Source organism: Nilaparvata lugens, chromosome 8, assembly GCF_014356525.2.
Source record: "Nilaparvata lugens isolate BPH chromosome 8, ASM1435652v1, whole genome shotgun sequence".
Taxonomy (NCBI): Eukaryota; Metazoa; Arthropoda; class Insecta; order Hemiptera; family Delphacidae; genus Nilaparvata; species Nilaparvata lugens.
In genome coordinates this window covers 25,876,106-25,893,598 of record NC_052511.1, presented here as the reverse complement: position 1 = coordinate 25,893,598, position 17,493 = coordinate 25,876,106, and the positions used below count along the sequence as shown (strand labels likewise).

The following is a 17,493-nucleotide window of genomic DNA, read 5'->3' as shown; positions in this document are numbered from 1 at the left end:
CATGGAGTCTCCGGAGAAAATATACTATAAACTTGAAAGATGTTGCTCAACATTATATATATGAATGAAATCTAATATAAAAACATGGACAACGCAATTAGGTCAATCGGAGAGTTCCATAAAGATATCAACAAAATTTCACGAATTCACTGACAAATCCATTCTCAGTGCTAGCTACAAACTTCATTTGAAAACTGAGAGAGCAAGAGTTATTTTTTTTAAATTGAAAAAATGGTAAAGACTGTGAAAAGCACCATGCACTTTGTCACTTAACCCTAACTGGTAACATGGTTATTCTATTGCTTCTTAATGGAAGAAGATAGGCCTATTCGAATAAAGAATGTGATGTGAAAAATATTTAAAAGTAATCGAGTAAATATCTATCCAGGAACAAGCATAACATAACAAATTGAAAGTCATTAATTTTTTAATTATTTCATTGGATGAGTACATAAAATAATCCAAACTGACAAAGATGTATGCCTCATGTACATCATTGTAGTGATGTAGAGATATGACATTGACATATAAGATAGACATTGTAGTGTCTATGAAGTAGATATAAGTTTACTACTTAAATGTTATTTATTACAAGTTACAATAGTACGGAATATAAGTTGCAATAATTGATCATTTTTTTCACAGTAGTTTTAATAATAAGATGACTATGAACCATCGATAAATATTTTGATAGTGAGTACATTGTAGCTGTGTAGTAGCTTGTCAGTGATAAATGATAGCATTAGCGATTCTATTCAAGTTCACGGTTAGTCTCCTGGGGAGAAGTAGACCCCAAGTACCCCTGGGGAGCCAGAGCCAGTATAAATACACCTCTCTCTGCTATTGACATGAGGCGATAATAGAAAACAGTCGATATCGGCAGAAATACTGTTCTGTGTGTTTGTGTACCCCTGTCTCTGTATTCTGTAGTTCATACCTTGCTCTCAATAATCAATTCAGTTCAACTATTCTGTTGAGATTTTAAGGATTATAAAATTGACTGTATTATGAGAACTTCGAAAGTGTCAAATGAGTTTTCAATCGCTTCAATTATTTATCAATAATTGCAGATTGATTGTCTTACATTGTTATATGACTTGTTTGGATATTTCAAAATCTATTTCAATCACTCCATGAAATTTATTGATTTCTCAATAGCTTGAACCATTAGTTAAACTATTGAAACTTCATTATCGATGATCATCTCAAAATATTTATTACTCATCAATTACATCACAATAGATTGTTGAATGATAGAATGTTGATATATAGAGATTATCTATCATAAAGCAAAACATCAACAATAAAAATTCGCATCCAATTTTTAGGCAATCTCTTCCATATTGCTTCAATTGTGATTGAGTAGCTTATTACGTTGATTTAGCAAGTTGAAATAGGAGTATGCGGCACGAGTAACCTGAAAAATGGATGAGTTTATTTATTATTGTGACATTACTAAGAATAAACAAGAATCAAGAAATAATAGTAGGCTATATGAATGGATTTGATCAAGAAAATAGACCAAAAAAACATTTAAGAATACATGAGAATCTCTAAAAGAGCGATTCACGTCGAGAGTCGAATAAATAAATATATTTTCCGTTTATAACAGACAACTCCAAGTCAAGATTTAATGACATTTAAATTGGAGTTTGCAAATCTAGAAGTTTACCACATACTTCTACCAAGAGAAAGGAGGCTCTTGTATCCTTTATTAAACAAAGGGTTAATCGATGCATAATATTTCCAATAGACTAAAGAGAATAAACTACGAAAAGCACAATGAACACAAATTTTTCTGGTTATTAAGTTAGTTTCCGTTCTCTTTAGAAAATATATAACTTTATAATTCAATAATTTTTCTATGATAACTGTATAATTTAAAAATTTATTTCATTATTAATACCTCTGCTTGGTCATCTAATCAATATTTCACGTTAATCAAAAATATGCTTCTATTCGAATAAGAATTTCTATTCATGAAAAACAAAAAAACAATTACGTAAAAATAATTACAATTATATAATAAAAATAATAATATTATATAATAATAATAATTAATATCAACTATATTAATTTTATTATTAATATTAATTATTATTATATATTAACAATTACGTAACCTTATCTAGAAAAAAGTACCGTGGTGGGGTGATCATAACACTGGCGCGTAGACATGACCTAAACTTTGAAGGATGCACCGGTGAGGGGGGTATGGAATACCCCCAATCGAGGGTAGTTTTTGAAAAAATAGCTTCAATTTGAAGCGTTTTTACTTCCCACTTTCTTAAAATCTCCACTTCAATATTTAACATTCAATTCATTTTTTGTGCTTAGTAAGCCACTTTTTACTCGTAATTCGATTTTCCATTGAACATTTCACGGGCCTATGGTTTTATTGATATAACAAAATTTGTTATTTAACAAAATTTCGATTCAATAGAATGGAATGGAACAAAATTTTACTAACCATTCAATCATTTTTTCATTGAAATAATAATTTTGTAGTAGCCCTGAAAAGGCCTACTCATATTATTTTCAGATAGGATGCTATAGCTAGGATGCTATAATTGTGGCTCCAAATAAATTTTTAAACAAGCTTTTAAAATCATAGTCCCAGTTTTAATTTGATTAAGAATTATTTCTTCAAGTCCTCATGATTTTCACATTATGCTCAAAATTAGAATGAAGCTATTTTACCAGAAATTAGAGGGTAGTGTCCCCCCTCTTAATGGTAGAAACTACGCCCGTTGATCATTACTGGGAAAATTTGCGGGTTATTCTTCTAAAAAATCTGTCAGAGCATTGTTCAACCACATGCATGATACTGAATAAGCTATAATTACTAGAGTGGCTCATAATACTCATTGTGCTATTCTCTCATCCCTTATATATATTTTCAACTTATACAATATAAAGAGAATATATGACATCAAAAGCTAATTTTTTTGACCAAAAATATTCAGGTCCCATTTCGGTGGGATACGCCATTGTCTTAAGCTATACTATTGTGTATTATATGCAATGTCAGCAATACTCTAATGCTAATGCTGATCCTACTGATTTCAGTAGCCTACATTTCAGATTCTACAACTCAGCTCCTATTTAAAACTAGTTAGAGCTACTAGCTATTAGCTTATGATTGAATCGTGATGAGGTAAACGCTTTCACTCACATTTGCAAGGTTCCTTCTTTCATTGGTGAACGTCTTGTAGAATGACAGTTGAGGGATGTGAGTGTTTCTAATCATGAGGATGAGGAATGTTTTCTGAATCCACACCGGCTTTCCATAGCCACAGAGGTCGTACATTGCGATTCTTACATTTTCAAACTGCAAACAAATTCATTCCGCTAAATATGAAGTAATAAAGTTCCCATTACCACATCCATATTATCTCATAATCAATAATTATCATAGAATTTACTATAATCATCATCATCCATCATAGACTAGGCTTGTAAAGCCTGTTCCGGTGTCCACCGCTTCCTCGGTTGTCCGACGTCTCTTTTCCCATCCAACTGCAACTTCCAATTACGATAATTCCAACATAAAATATTCAGTTTAAAGTGCTTGGCCCAGAGGCCTCAGTATGTTTCTGATAATTGTTCATTTATAATTTTATTGGATAGACCAAATAATATAATAGTCGGAAAAAACAGGCTATTGCTCAAAACTTCTATTCCCTGATTTTGTCTCAAATCTTCCAAAATAATATTATGTAGGTTATGTCCGTTATTATTATTTACTATGTCCATTTCAATCTCTACACCAAATAATCAATCTTAGACTACAAATCAGAATAAAACAATCAATTTCAAATATATATATTAATAATAAAACATTAAATAACAGCAAACTTAAATGAATGTTTCAGGAATTTCTAAAAATAGACCTGATGAATGAAATAATAGAAATTTAAATCTACGATGGCTGAAAATGACTCATAATTAAACAATTGATGATCGAAAATTGAAATTATTCATTGGGTGGGGAAAATCCTTCAACAGGAACTGAGAAATACGAACTAAAGGATGTTGGATTGAAAATGTAGTTACTCAACGCAATTCAAATGCCAATGATTACTGATTGATTACATTTATAATACACTCCCAAATTGGACGGAATATTTGAGAAGGAATAAAGTTTGTTCAATAGCAATGTTTGACTGAAATCCAGCCGTTCCCGTAATTATAACCAAGCTGCTCATCACACAACCACAGAACATAGTAGTGATGGAAAATTCCATTCCCTCAAAATAGTAATTTAGTAATTCCAATGTTTGTTCCGAGTAGAGAATGATGAATAAATGATCAGTACCCAATTGCAATTCCAGTTCAATAATTTCCCACTGTTTGTTGCTTGAATATTGATGGCCTAATCTTGAATACTGTCAGCCATGGACGGGACCCTCTACCATGGAAATCCATGCCATCAGAAGTACACAATATCCATGTGATAGGAACCAATCATAATCACAGTGTTGTATCTAGTTCAGGTACAGTATTACCATTTTAGTGAAAATGATTCTACCGTAGTAATTAAGCTTAGCTCAGTAGTCAAGCTTGTATGAAGAGTTGTTAATTAAGCTTTGATTACAGAACTTACATGGAAATGGATCTTCACAATACTCATTTGGACGTCATTCTTAGAGAATGGATGATTATAAATTTATGAATCTGTATCATCCGTAATATCCAGTACAGACGTCAAGTACAGCATGACGTCCAGTACAGACGTCATTACATTGAAGAGGCTACACAAGAAGCGTGATTCTCGCAGCTACAAAATCAAGCTTCGAGTCTAAACTTCAATATCAATCAAATCAAACACATAAACTTTATTATTTCTCTCATGCCATATGGAAAAAATAAAATTTTCTTTAAAATCCGAACTTATTATTTGAATATTAGCTGGATAATGGAAAACATCAATGAGACATTGGTCGGATGATGAATAGAATTGAAAATTAAAATCTGAGTGCAGCTTTGAAGACACATAGGCCTACACTCTTACAATAATAATTATTTTCACCATTGAAAAGACAAAACGAGTTTTTTTTGAGATTAATGATAAATGGTGTATTGTTGATATATACCTCTTCCTGTATGCCTTGGCCATACTCAGAATAAACATAACAGAAAGCGATTATTGAAGCACCTCGGAAACTGCATTTGAGTTTGTCTGAAATTGCCCCATTCTGAAAATGATAATCACTGATTGAAATACCAATCCATGAAGGTTGAATTACTCATTTAAATAAATATATTATCCATAACTGATGATTATTTTGTTGTGATTAATCTGTTACTTGTATGATACGGATATGTTCAATAATATCTAAATATTTATCATTGAGATATTTGACCGAACGTAGTGAGGTCTATGTTTTAACTCGGATTTTCTTTTGTCTGAATGTATGTATGTAACGCATTTACGGCCAAACGCATTCATAGAATTCGATGAAATTTGGCACGAATATTCTTTTTTCCACTGTGCGTCGATGTATACACAATTTTTTTTTAATTTTTTCATTTTAATATGGAAAGAAATGGAATTCCTCCATACTCCGATAACACTATACGTATCATCTACTCTGAAGATAGGATTAATCAGACTATAGAATTATTCATAATCAATCAGCTGACAAGTGGATTATTCATTGAATGCATCACACAGATGTCTGGAGAAGCCGTGTCTATTTCTATAATGTCTATGGTTTCGATATTTTGTTTTGCATTCATGGTATTATTATGCGTGCCCAAAGACCTTAAAGATGCATAGACTCACATGCAGCGCTAGTGTCGTACTTGGAATTGAAATCGGCCATTGAGGGGGCAACCTATAAGATTATTACATACCAATGCCTTTGTAATCTATAGTATTACAAATATATAGATATAATATAATTATCATGCTAAAATACCCCAATGGCGGCCTTCAATCTCAAGTAAGAGCTATCATTGGGAAGGCATAGGCATTGTGGGTCTATATCTCTTTAAGGTCTTTGTGCGTGCCCATCAGTATCAATATTCTCACATTAAAAAAAACAAATTTGATAGGTGATTATAATAATTATATGAACTGAATTATTTTGTTATATTTTGTTCATTTCAGTATTTTTTGAATCATTATATAATACAATGCTGGAGAATTATAATATTTTTGATTGAAAAAAACTAATTTTGAAATATTTGAGAAATATGTTCATCAGATGGAAAGATTATCACGGAATTGAGTGCATTATCATATGGAATACAAATTCAAATGTGAGCTGAGTTTGTTTCAAACAGGTGACATCAGATACAGGCAATAGTAGATGAGAAAACCGCGTGAGGTCTACTGTTCACAGAACCACTAGTGTAATGGAGTGGAGATAGAGTGATAGACTAAGATAGAATTGATATTACATTGCATCCATTTTAATGAAATCATAGATCAATATCATTCAAGAAATCATAGATCATGAAATCAAGATCATAATGATTTAATACACTGGAAAATAAGTAAAGACTTACAAGTAAGAATAGAACAAGTTATTAAGTAAAAAAGTAGAGAAGTTCTATCAAGTGAAGTAGTTTTATCAAGTAATCTGAATGGAAGAATACAAGTAATTTGTATCTCGATTGAATGAAAAGTGAATCTGTTTAAAATTCATTTGCTATCTTTTTCTCAAAACCATAAAAAACTATACACGAAATATAACACAGGTCTCCTATATTCATTGTAGGCATACAGGGGCGCTCACCCCCCCAAGCCTAAGAACGCTTCCCTAAATTGGAAAAAAATCAGCTGTTACCCCTTCTTGAATTGGAAACCCAAAAATGTCGTAGGTACTCATTCTAAACACTGCTGATCTTTTCTAGGGATCCCCAAGATTTGATGTTGAGCCTAACCCAAGAATTTAAAGGACGCATTCCGCGTTCAAACCCACTCTGGGTACCCCTACTGTATAGTGTATATTATATGTATGTTCAGTATGTGGATCTACTCGTGTAGCTATTTTATACTTGACTACTCTGACAAAATCTGTAACACTGTCACTATAAGTACTGTAGTATACTGTGACTTTATTAATCCTTGTCACTAATAAGTCACTGAAACGAAACCATAGTAGACGAATGATGAAGATTCTCTCAATCTTTCCCTATGCTGAAAAGCAAAGAGAATGGGATGCAGGTGTATTGCTTGTATTCTCTTTTCTGAAAAGTAGTAAAGAGCACTCTACGCTCTCTAGCAGTAATCTCGGGTATAGTACGTGCTTTCTGCTCTAAACAACTTTCACTTTTAGTTCAAAACAATTTGTTCCAGATTTGATGTACGTTTCACTCTAAAGCGAACATTTGTCATCAGCGAAGGCCCGTTGGTCTAGGGGTATGATTCCTGCTTTGGGTGCAGGAGGTCCCGGGTTCAAATCCCGGACGGGCCCGATATTTTTTTTCAAAAATAATACAATACTATGGTTCACTCTAAGTAGTGAGATCTTTTTCCAAATTAAATTTGAGTCCTTTACAAAGTGGATGAGAAAGGTTGTGCGTATTTCATTGACAAATTTTATCTACAGATTAGTTGTGAATGATTGTAATTCGATAAGGCGAATAAACTGTGTATTCCTCATCGATCACTGAATATTGAACATTTAAAGGAATAAAATTAATTAGACAACATTATAACTTTCTTCAAAATTCAGTAACAAAAGAAACGATATGATTCTTGATAAATTTGGTTAAAAATTAAAAAAGCTAGTGGATAATGGATAGAACCAGAATGCATTTAAAATTGGAACATTAAAGAATGTAACATTGGCACGTGTTCGTTTCACTCAGTTCTATACTGCTATGTTACTATCCAAACTATTCGTAATTATCCGAGTATTATCAGACATTGGGGAAAATATAAACAGACACTGTAGAGGAAATGAAAGCGTAGCTTCGACTGCATTGTTGTGATTGGTGTTGTGCGCTGCTTTGTTTGGAGCGGAGTGTTGAGAGAGGGTTGGGGGTTTGTGTTGCCGGGTTGCCTAATCATCAGCTTTTCAGGGAGAGGAAGTTAAAGACAGGACTGGAGACTTCGCCCTGCAGCGCCGGTTCATACGCAATGATGGGTTGTGTGCGCATACGTTCATCATCAAAGTTTCAGCAGCATATGGAGGAAGAATGATTGTGCGTAACCTGTATTCAACCTAAACACGTGTATAGGAAATAAAAATATTGTTCGTGATATACAAATTACATTGAAAATTCTTGCTTACTCGTTATTACCTTTGATCGAGGAATATAAATGTATTCAAATGTATCATTTTCTAGTATACAATATAATGAAATGTAGCTACAAGCGAAGATTTCTTTGGAAAATCTCACTTGAATATTAAAAAATAATCTTGAAAAAGATGAAACCACTTGGATATTGACAATTATTATTATCACGCCAGAAATGCAAAGCAGTTTCGTGGTTCTAGCAGTAATATCTCAAGAGTATCAGCAGAGGTTCTGTAAATAAGTTATCCATGTATCACAATGATGTTTTCTTCTTAGAAGTATTCTATCGAATCACATGAAATGGATTCTTAGAATAAGACTTCAAGTCTCAAGTTTTAAGTAGTATAGCAGTTTTTTCAAGTGTTTTCAAAATCTGAGATCTAGTTTATGGAATGCTGAAATTTGAGAATTGTATACGATGTGTAATCATGGATGCTCATGATTAGCGTGTTTCATACGGTCATAATGATATGAAATATGGGACAGGAGCGGATAACGAATATTATGAATGGAATTCAAGTGTGTGCATCGATTAGCTGCCATCTCTGAGGCTAAAATTGCATAATATACTGTATTCTCAATTCTGGGAATAAGAGAGATCTCTAAAAATGCAATGAAATTTTCTTTCTTAAAGATAATTTTTTTAATGGAATAAGCAGATCAAATTATTCTTTCCGTTCCTACAATGAATAGAATCTTGTACCACTTTTGAAAAAATCGATAAAACATAATGAATTTTCCATGTTCATAGATAATTTCAGATTCAGCTTAATAATATTTTTGCTTATGCAAGTCATAAATAAAAAAATGATGATTCAGTGGAGTTAATTCTAAACCATACATTGATTAAAAATATTGTTGGACTCACTTGAAAACTGATGATTGCCAAACAGATTTGAATACAGACAAAAGCGTTGACATAGAAAATCATGTACGCGTTACCCTTGCTCAATTGATTCATTTTTCTGGAAAATTATGTTGAAAAGTTATGAAATATATTCAAATAAGTGATGGAGTCTGATTATTTTTTATCTCTAGAAGATTATTCTATTTTTTGATTACTGTGTAATATTTATGAAAATATTAATAGTAAAAGTAAATTCGTATGGCTTTTGTTGGTGGGGAGTCCCTTTCGGGAAGGTCCCACCGCCTGAATTTAGAATTTAAGCCGTCAATGGGCCTTACGACTGTCATACTTCAGCCGGGTCCGACAATTTAACGTGCCCGTTCGATAACACGGGAGTGATCTGGTTAAAAAACTTTTGGTTGTGAGAGGGTTTGAAGCCGGGATGCTGCTACGCAAGCACTCTATCTAGTACACCACGGATCACTCCAAAATATTAATATTATTTCAAATTGGAAACGTCTCAAATAATTCGTGTGAGTTGCAGCATTGCATCATCAGACAATGATACAGGATACAGTTTGAAGCTCAGATTTTGCAGGCCGGACACAGAAATGTCTCCCGGCTACATAGGCCAAAATGTTATTGACTCTGAATGTTTCTAATTTTTTTGCTGGCCTATAATTGCATATGCATATTATGATGATTTGTGCTATGATACAGGATACAGTAACCTGCTGAATATTCTTAGTTTATTCCTACATCATATAAAATGAGAATAGTTATGAATAAAATTATTGATTGATTGAGTTTTGGTCGTAGTAAGGACGTCAAAAAGGTCTCGAAACTACTCTGCTTATTCATTAGAATATATTTTGTTCAAACGATATTTTCATAGATATTTTTGTTTCCAAGTTTAAATGAAAATTAATATTTCAGCCAATGAGAATAATTGGTGCTGCATCATTCAATATTATTTTGTTTTCTATGTGTCCAGCCTTTTGATTTTATTCATTTATTCCACTAATTTTTTTATTACTTTTATAAGATAGGATTAGATTGATTGATGGAAAATTCACACGCGGATACGAATTGCATTAAATTATTGACAAGAAGACAAGATTCAATGAGATTATCATAAAATTCATTGGATTCAATGAATACATATACGGAAGAATTAATAATTACTCGTATGTTAGTTTCACTGTTTGGAGTAGAACTAACAGTTGAGTTATCAACCACAAAGTGTACTATTAGATGTTGCATGATCATAATCAGAGACAAATAGGTAATAATCTTATTATAATCTTCAATATCTTCACTAGTATATAATATACTTGTTTTGAGCTCTACCAAATGACAAAATGAACCATAGTGAGTAGCTAGTAATTATCTCTTACACCTCAAAGAACAATATTAGTTTGTGAAGAATATCAATTCTCAAATTCATTGTATCATTTCAACATACCTGAAAATTCTTTGATGGTCCATCACTAGCATCTTCACACGGTTCCCGATGACATCTTGAAAGTTGGAATCCACAAATTCGTGACCTCTCTCATCCAAATTCAAAATTTTTCGCAAATACATCTCATCCAGCTCCTTCAGTCTCACCAGAAACATTTTCAGTTCAACTGCCACAGCCGTATAGCCAGTCACACAGAATACATATATAGTAGCCGTAATATAATAGCATATATATAGGTATAAACAATGCAAGACCGACACTAATACATAATGCAAAATGGTATCCTGTTGTGGAGCTATATATTGGAATGGTATTTCGATGATGCAGGGCTTGGGCAGTTCTTCAATTTCCTGATTATTACCGGTCAAATAAGTCAACATACCATGAATCGAGTTGAAGCTGTAGCTTATGTAGAGACACTTTGTGCTATGACCTGCCATTATTAAGAAACTCATGCCCTCTTTGTTCATTTCATCCAGCATTTGTTGTTTACGACTTGATTTTATGTCAGTTTCTTCATTTTCATTCGATTCCGGACTGATTAGAGCGTTCAGTGTTGCTCTGAAAAGAAACTCAGACATTATCTCTTATCTATTACATTGTGTACAAATAATACAGCTAAAGTAGCCTACTACTTCAGTAAACCATATTAGATGGAACAGATTCCCGAGTGATTGAAAAATTGATAGTGAAAAATAATTACAATATACTTGTAGTTCCATTCAATCCACGTTGGGAGGTGATTTCATGTTATCTATATATATAAACGCGAAATGGCACTCACTCACTGACTGACTCACTCACTCACTCACTCACTCACTCACTCGCAGTACTAAAAATCTACCGGACCAAAAACGTTCAAATTTGGTAGGTATGTTCAGTTGGCCCTTTAGAGGCGCACTAAGAAATCTTTTGGCAATATTTTAACTCTAAGGGTTGTTTTTAAGGGTTTAAAGTTCGTCTTTTATCTATATATATAAACGCGAAATGGCACTCACTCACTGACTGACTGACTCACTCACTCACTCGCAGTACTAAAAATCTACCGGACCAAAAACGTTCAAATTTGGTAGGTATGTTCAGTTGGCCCTTTAGAGGCGCACTAAGAAATCTTTTGGCAATATTTAAACTCTAAGGGTTGTTTTTAAGGGTTTAAAGTTCGTCTTTTAGCATGTATATTCTTCTTCTCCCAATCTCTTGATTATAATTGAAATTTCCATATCATATGTTACTATAGAAGTATAATCTAGATAGAGTACCTCTTCGAAACAGTTGTTAACTGGCAACTAAATTAATAATTTCGTCAGGTTGGCATTAAGTTGAGTTGACTTTTTTTAGGTTGACACCAAGTTGAAGATTTAAATGCATTTATCGCGGAAAAATTGATTGGGCACTGCTACTTCAATCCTGGGAGTATTATATTACTAGCCGTCAGGCTCGCTTCGCTCGCCATATCCGTTTAGCCAGACGTTTAGTCTGGCCCCCGACTGGATTGTCCTAACATATGATAAAAATGCTCAAATGAAAAATGCAGGCGAGCGAAGCTCGCCTGCTGATTTTATTCTTGGTCAATCAAGTAGGGGGTCCAGGGGGGCGGAGCCCCCTGGCTAGACGGATATGGCGAGCGAAGCGAGCCTGACGGCTAGTAGTGTAATATTATTATCTCACAACCAGAGGGAATGGGAGGAAAAAAAACTTGTCGGGCCCGTCCGGGATTTGAACCCGGGACCTCCTGCACCCAAAGCAGGAATCATACCCCTAGACCAACGGGCCTTGTTGAAAGAAATAACAATTGCTATTGAATTTATGTTGAAATTCAAAACAAGGTCATTACCGAATAGTACGTTGAGAAAGTGAAAGCACTATGCTATTATTTCCACAAGCGTTCAAATCACGCCTTGTATTGCTGTGTAGCCTATATAACTGTATTGTATCTTCTATCCACAAATTATATATGTACTAAACATTTCTCATAATAGGAGCACATCTTTTTCTAATATTAAGATCTATTTAGGATAAGAATAAGATTTGTTAGAGGTGGCTGTGTTATATTAGTAGTGATGTGATCATTTCAATTAACAATGAACAGAGAAGTGAGAGATGATCCTATGGTGTACTGTACAGTAATAAGGCTTTTTGATATTCCACACGAGATTTCTGATTTAATCAGAAGATTTGATCCAGAGATCCTGTAAAGCTTCTCCATAAAACTGTGAATAGAGTTTGAATGTCCAAATGATATCTTTGAAGAGTACCGAGTCGATTTAAACAAATAGTTCGTAGAATTGGTAATATACAGGTGAATAAGAGGCATACAGAGAAGATAATTCATAAAATTTTGATAGTTCCTTCTCAAGAAATAGACTACATGAAACCAAGAAAAAATGTTCTGGTATTCTCGTTCGTTAACACCTTTCCAATTTCAAACTAAAATCAAATACCTAACTTCTAGCTAGTAAGTACTGTATAGGGAATATTTCATTAGCGAATTGATTCCGAGTTCACTGGAATTTATTCATTGGAATAAATGGAGAATAGTGACGAGCTCAAGCATTTACATCCACATGAATAGAATAGAAAAACGTTTATTGAATAAATAAGCTACCTTAAGCGAACCTCAAAGAGGCTGCTTGACAAGGTACCATATACAAAACATGTAAATTCAATTATAAATATACATATATTAGTGAACTTTATTTTTACAAGAATTTACTCAACAGTTGAACCTATGATGATATTGACTGTCAATGGTTGGCTCAGCTCTTAAAAATCTCAGTGTTATAATATATTATAGTCAACCTGAACTTACATACAAAAAATAAAACGGAATGAATTACAGCAATACAATAAATTAGTAATGAATAACACTATGCTACATTTAAAGTGTAATTATTCAACCAACTTTTTCAAATTTCTTTTCAACAGGCGCATATTAACAAACTCAGCACAATTATTGGGTAAATCATTGAAAGTTTTTGGTACAATGTAGATTAAGGTGTTTCTGACTAAATTATTCTAAGTAAATGGTACAACATACCTCTCATTCCTTAAATCATATCGATTAACTTTTATAACTAAATATTTTTTGCTGAAGAAATTTTCTAAAATCAAAGTAAATAGGAATATTTCTTTCATATTCAAAACCATGCATCTATTCAAAAGGTTTTCGTATGAAATATCTCCCTGAGAATTGCTGACCAAACGTAAAATATTCCTCAGTACTGAAGATATTCTCCTTTAATAAGCATTGCTAACAAATCCCCAACCTTGCAATCCATCTCTCATAACAGACTCTCCCAAGGCTATAATCATCCTCTTCACTTTATTGGGTTATAAATCTTCAATAAATACTTTTGGCCAATACCTGTTTGAGTCTATTTTTTATATGTTTATAAACATATATATACTGTTTCAAACATTTTCATATGAATATCTCAACGAAAATAAATGTCAACTGTTACTCCTAAATACTTATAATTCATACAATTCGATATGAACTGACAATCTCTTGTACATATGAAAATTTCTTGTACCTACAGTTGGAAACATTCACAGCAATGGTGCTCAATTTTGGGTTCCCCAAGTCATTTCATGTAAGATGAGGTTATATGTAGCACCTTGGTTTTGGTAACATTTATATTTAAACAATTATTATAAGACCATTTAGCTAGAGTATTGGTATCAAGTTGTAGCTGGGGTTAAATAACTACATGTAGAAGTAATAATTGATCGAAGGAAGATCTTAAAATATCCTTGGTCCTTTATTAATATCATTTATTGATATCCTTGAAGGCAGTAGAGAGAATAGTTGAAGATGGTAGTAATTGTAATATAATATGTCATGATATTTCCACTGAAAAACTAGTAGAAATACCAACTACTCTCAAGATATTGCACTGACCTGTTACCGAAGAAACCACCAAAATGCTCACTGGTCAATAGCAGCAGGAACAGAGCATAGTTGAGGCATTCGAGCGAAAATAGCTTAGTTTTGAAGTCCCACTTGGCCCAGTTTGTAACTATTATGACAAGAGCCTGGACGGCATAGTAGACTACCACTGAGTAGAGTATTCTCTCAGTCATCTTGAAATCCACGTCCCTAGACTCCGCGATGTCGGAATTTGAAACGTCGATTTTCGCTTTAGCTGCTGCATCCCACTTTGGTTGTCGCTGGTCCTCCGTTGTTGCTTCACGATTCTGTCAAACAATTCAAGGGATTTAATCATAAAAGTGACGATTCTGTAGAGCAGTATGAGAAATTCATTCATAAGTGTGAAGATTCTGTAGAGCAATATGAGAGATCCACTGATAAAAGTAACTATTGTGTACAGAAAAGTGAGATAAGATAAGACTCTTATCTAAGCACACAAGGCGTTTACAGTTCCTGTACAGCGACTAGCGATGAATGACAGTATTAATTCTCAGACCATCACTTCAAGTCTCCAAACAAAAGTTCCAACTGTGTCCCCATCATTATTTATTCATCTCCAGGCAGTAGAACTATTTCGAAATATTAAATGTACGATGTACTTAAAAATAAATCCTTTTCATATTTTTAATCTGTCTTTTATTAACTTTAATGTATTTCATTATTAAATAAATAAACAAAACATCCTGAAAACTTTTACTGTGAAACACACGTTTTTACTCCATAAAACTTCAACAATTAACTTCATTAAATGTAAGCCCTTTCACAAAATTTTCCCCTGTTCAGCCCCCCCCAAAATAAAATTCTAGATCCGCCACTGGATAAGAGAAATCCTTAAGAGACCAAGAGCAATATGAGAAATTCATATGTAAGATAGATAATTCAGTGGAGAAATATGGGATAATCATTCTTAAGAGATGCGCTTCTAAGGAAAAATTTCGGAGCTCAATAAAAGAGAATATAGATTGGGGGATTCGATCGTAAGAAGAATCACATTGAGGGATGCTATAATGAAAATAATGGTGATAGTTGTCACAGTGACTAGTCGTGATGTAGACAAAATTGAATTTAGATTTGAAATTGAGAAAAGTAATTGAGAAGACACTCATACAAACATCAATCATAATACTGTATCTTATGTATATATTCTCAAAGATGTATATATTTATGTACAATACTGGATGTGGTATACATAAGTCTATCATCTGAATAATAAATGAGTCTATCATCTAAATAACTCCAGCAAAGTGTAAGTTGTATTAAAAAGTACAAAATGAGAAGAATATTATGTTTATGGTTTTCATATTCATTTAGTATTTCAGTAAAAACTTGAAGGGTTCGCTATGTCTTAGGTGGATGCTGATTCAACAAACAGATAGCTGGCTGAGGGCATAGAAGATAGAATAAAAACTACCTTCATGTTGCGCAGATATTAAAGTTCCCTTCCAAACAGCCTCTTCTCTCAATAACTGCTCAACTTTCTCCTGTTTCTGCCTTTTCTAGTCATGATTTTCAAATGGTTTTGTTCTTAAGAAACCCCAGGTGTTGGCATATCAGGAATATCAGGAAATGACAGTCAAGATTGCTGAGCGATTATAACGAATACTTTTGAGATAAATATAGACATTCTGGATGATAAAGATGGCGATAAAAGGTTCAAATCACGTCAGAGATGTTAAATACAGGTCTTGATTGCTTTTTAGCAATTAACCAGACGCTGAAGAGGGAAGAATATTCGAGTTTGAAGGAGACAAATCGAAGTAGTTACGATAAAAGGTATGCAATTAAGGAGACACTTCTGACTGTCATTTAGAAGGTGACAAAAGATGTTTCTATCTGTGTATTTTTGCCACGGCCAGATTTTGGCGAAGTTTATCTTTGTCAGTTAGTAAGTCATTGGGAAAGGATCATTGTGAGTGAAAAACTTCACACATCAAGCACAAACCCCCATTTAAATTTATAAATAATAACTCTACCAACCTGATAGAGAAAGGAATTCATTGTTTAATCCTGAATTGAATAGTTATGAACTGCATCAGGGACTTTTGAAAGCCATGAATGTTAGGTGAGTTTGTCGCATGAGCCTGACATTTAAAGGCTCAACACTATCACTTGATTATTTGTTGAGTTATTTTTGAAAGTCCATAATAGATTCTCATTGTAGCATTATAGTTTTCAATTGCAATTATTAAACTATTGAAAAATGCAAATGCGGGTGTAAATTCCATGAGCTGAAGCTACAGAGCAGCTTGAATTTTCATCCATCTTAGCTAGAAATAGATTAGTAAATGAGTATATTCACCTCTATATATATATTTCTCTATGATTTAAATTGCTACAGTATTCGAACGAGATTTCATCTTATTAAAGTCACAGTGTGCACTTGAGCATTCCATGGAAAATGGATATTACGTAGAGATAAAACTCTGTATGATGGAATTGATTAACTTCGTTTGAAATAATAAAATATTTATATATTTTATGTTAATATAAAGAGATATTATCAAGCGATCAATCAATTATCATTATGGAGATCATGAGAGATCTTTCAATTCCACAACAATGATAACTATTATTGATTTACTAGCAATTCCTTGATGAATGAATTATTGGAATAACTCATTATCTCTTGAAATGAGTTGATTATGCTGTCATAACCTCTACAAATCCAAACTGATGTCGAAGACAACATGTAAATTCACCATTATTGTTATTGTACTACTTAATAAGATTTCATTAGAATCCATCAAATCAACTATCTATTCAAGTTTTTGGCCAAATTCCTTTACGATCGAAAAACTCATCAAATTTCGCTCAATGCTAGCAAAGTTTGAATAAGACACTCGACTCAGAACTCGCCTTCTTGAATTGAAGTCGCTCATCAAAAAGATCTGAATTTTCATGAAAAAGCCCCCTGTCATCGCAAGAGATTTGAAACTGAGAGGCTGATAGACAAAGACGGAGCGTCACTTTCTTGTCTGGAGGTCCATTTTCATC

The 17,493-nt window shown here is 33.2% G+C and overlaps 2 protein-coding genes and 2 non-coding genes across 7 annotated transcripts in view; 2 read left to right on the top strand and 2 right to left on the bottom strand.

Moving 5' to 3' along the window:
- The window catches only part of LOC120352669, a 357,141-nt gene that overhangs the window by 10,558 nt on the left and 329,090 nt on the right, over positions 1 to 17,493 (top strand). The gene's annotated exons all lie outside the window — the stretch shown is intronic.
- On the bottom strand, positions 1,121 to 15,995 carry LOC120352666. Its single transcript, XM_039434322.1, has 7 exons — positions 15,911 to 15,995; positions 14,470 to 14,765; positions 10,569 to 11,129; positions 9,125 to 9,221; positions 5,097 to 5,198; positions 3,176 to 3,331; positions 1,121 to 1,417 (listed from the first exon to the last, which is right to left on the bottom strand). Exons 1-7 carry the CDS (start codon positions 15,914 to 15,916, stop codon positions 1,349 to 1,351), a joined length of 1,287 nt encoding a protein of 428 aa, XP_039290256.1. The 5' UTR covers positions 15,917 to 15,995; the 3' UTR covers positions 1,121 to 1,348.
- On the top strand, positions 7,356 to 7,427 carry Trnap-ugg. The gene has a single exon. It is a non-coding gene; the product is annotated as a tRNA-Pro (tRNA).
- Positions 12,270 to 12,341, bottom strand: Trnap-ugg. The gene has a single exon. It is a non-coding gene; the product is annotated as a tRNA-Pro (tRNA).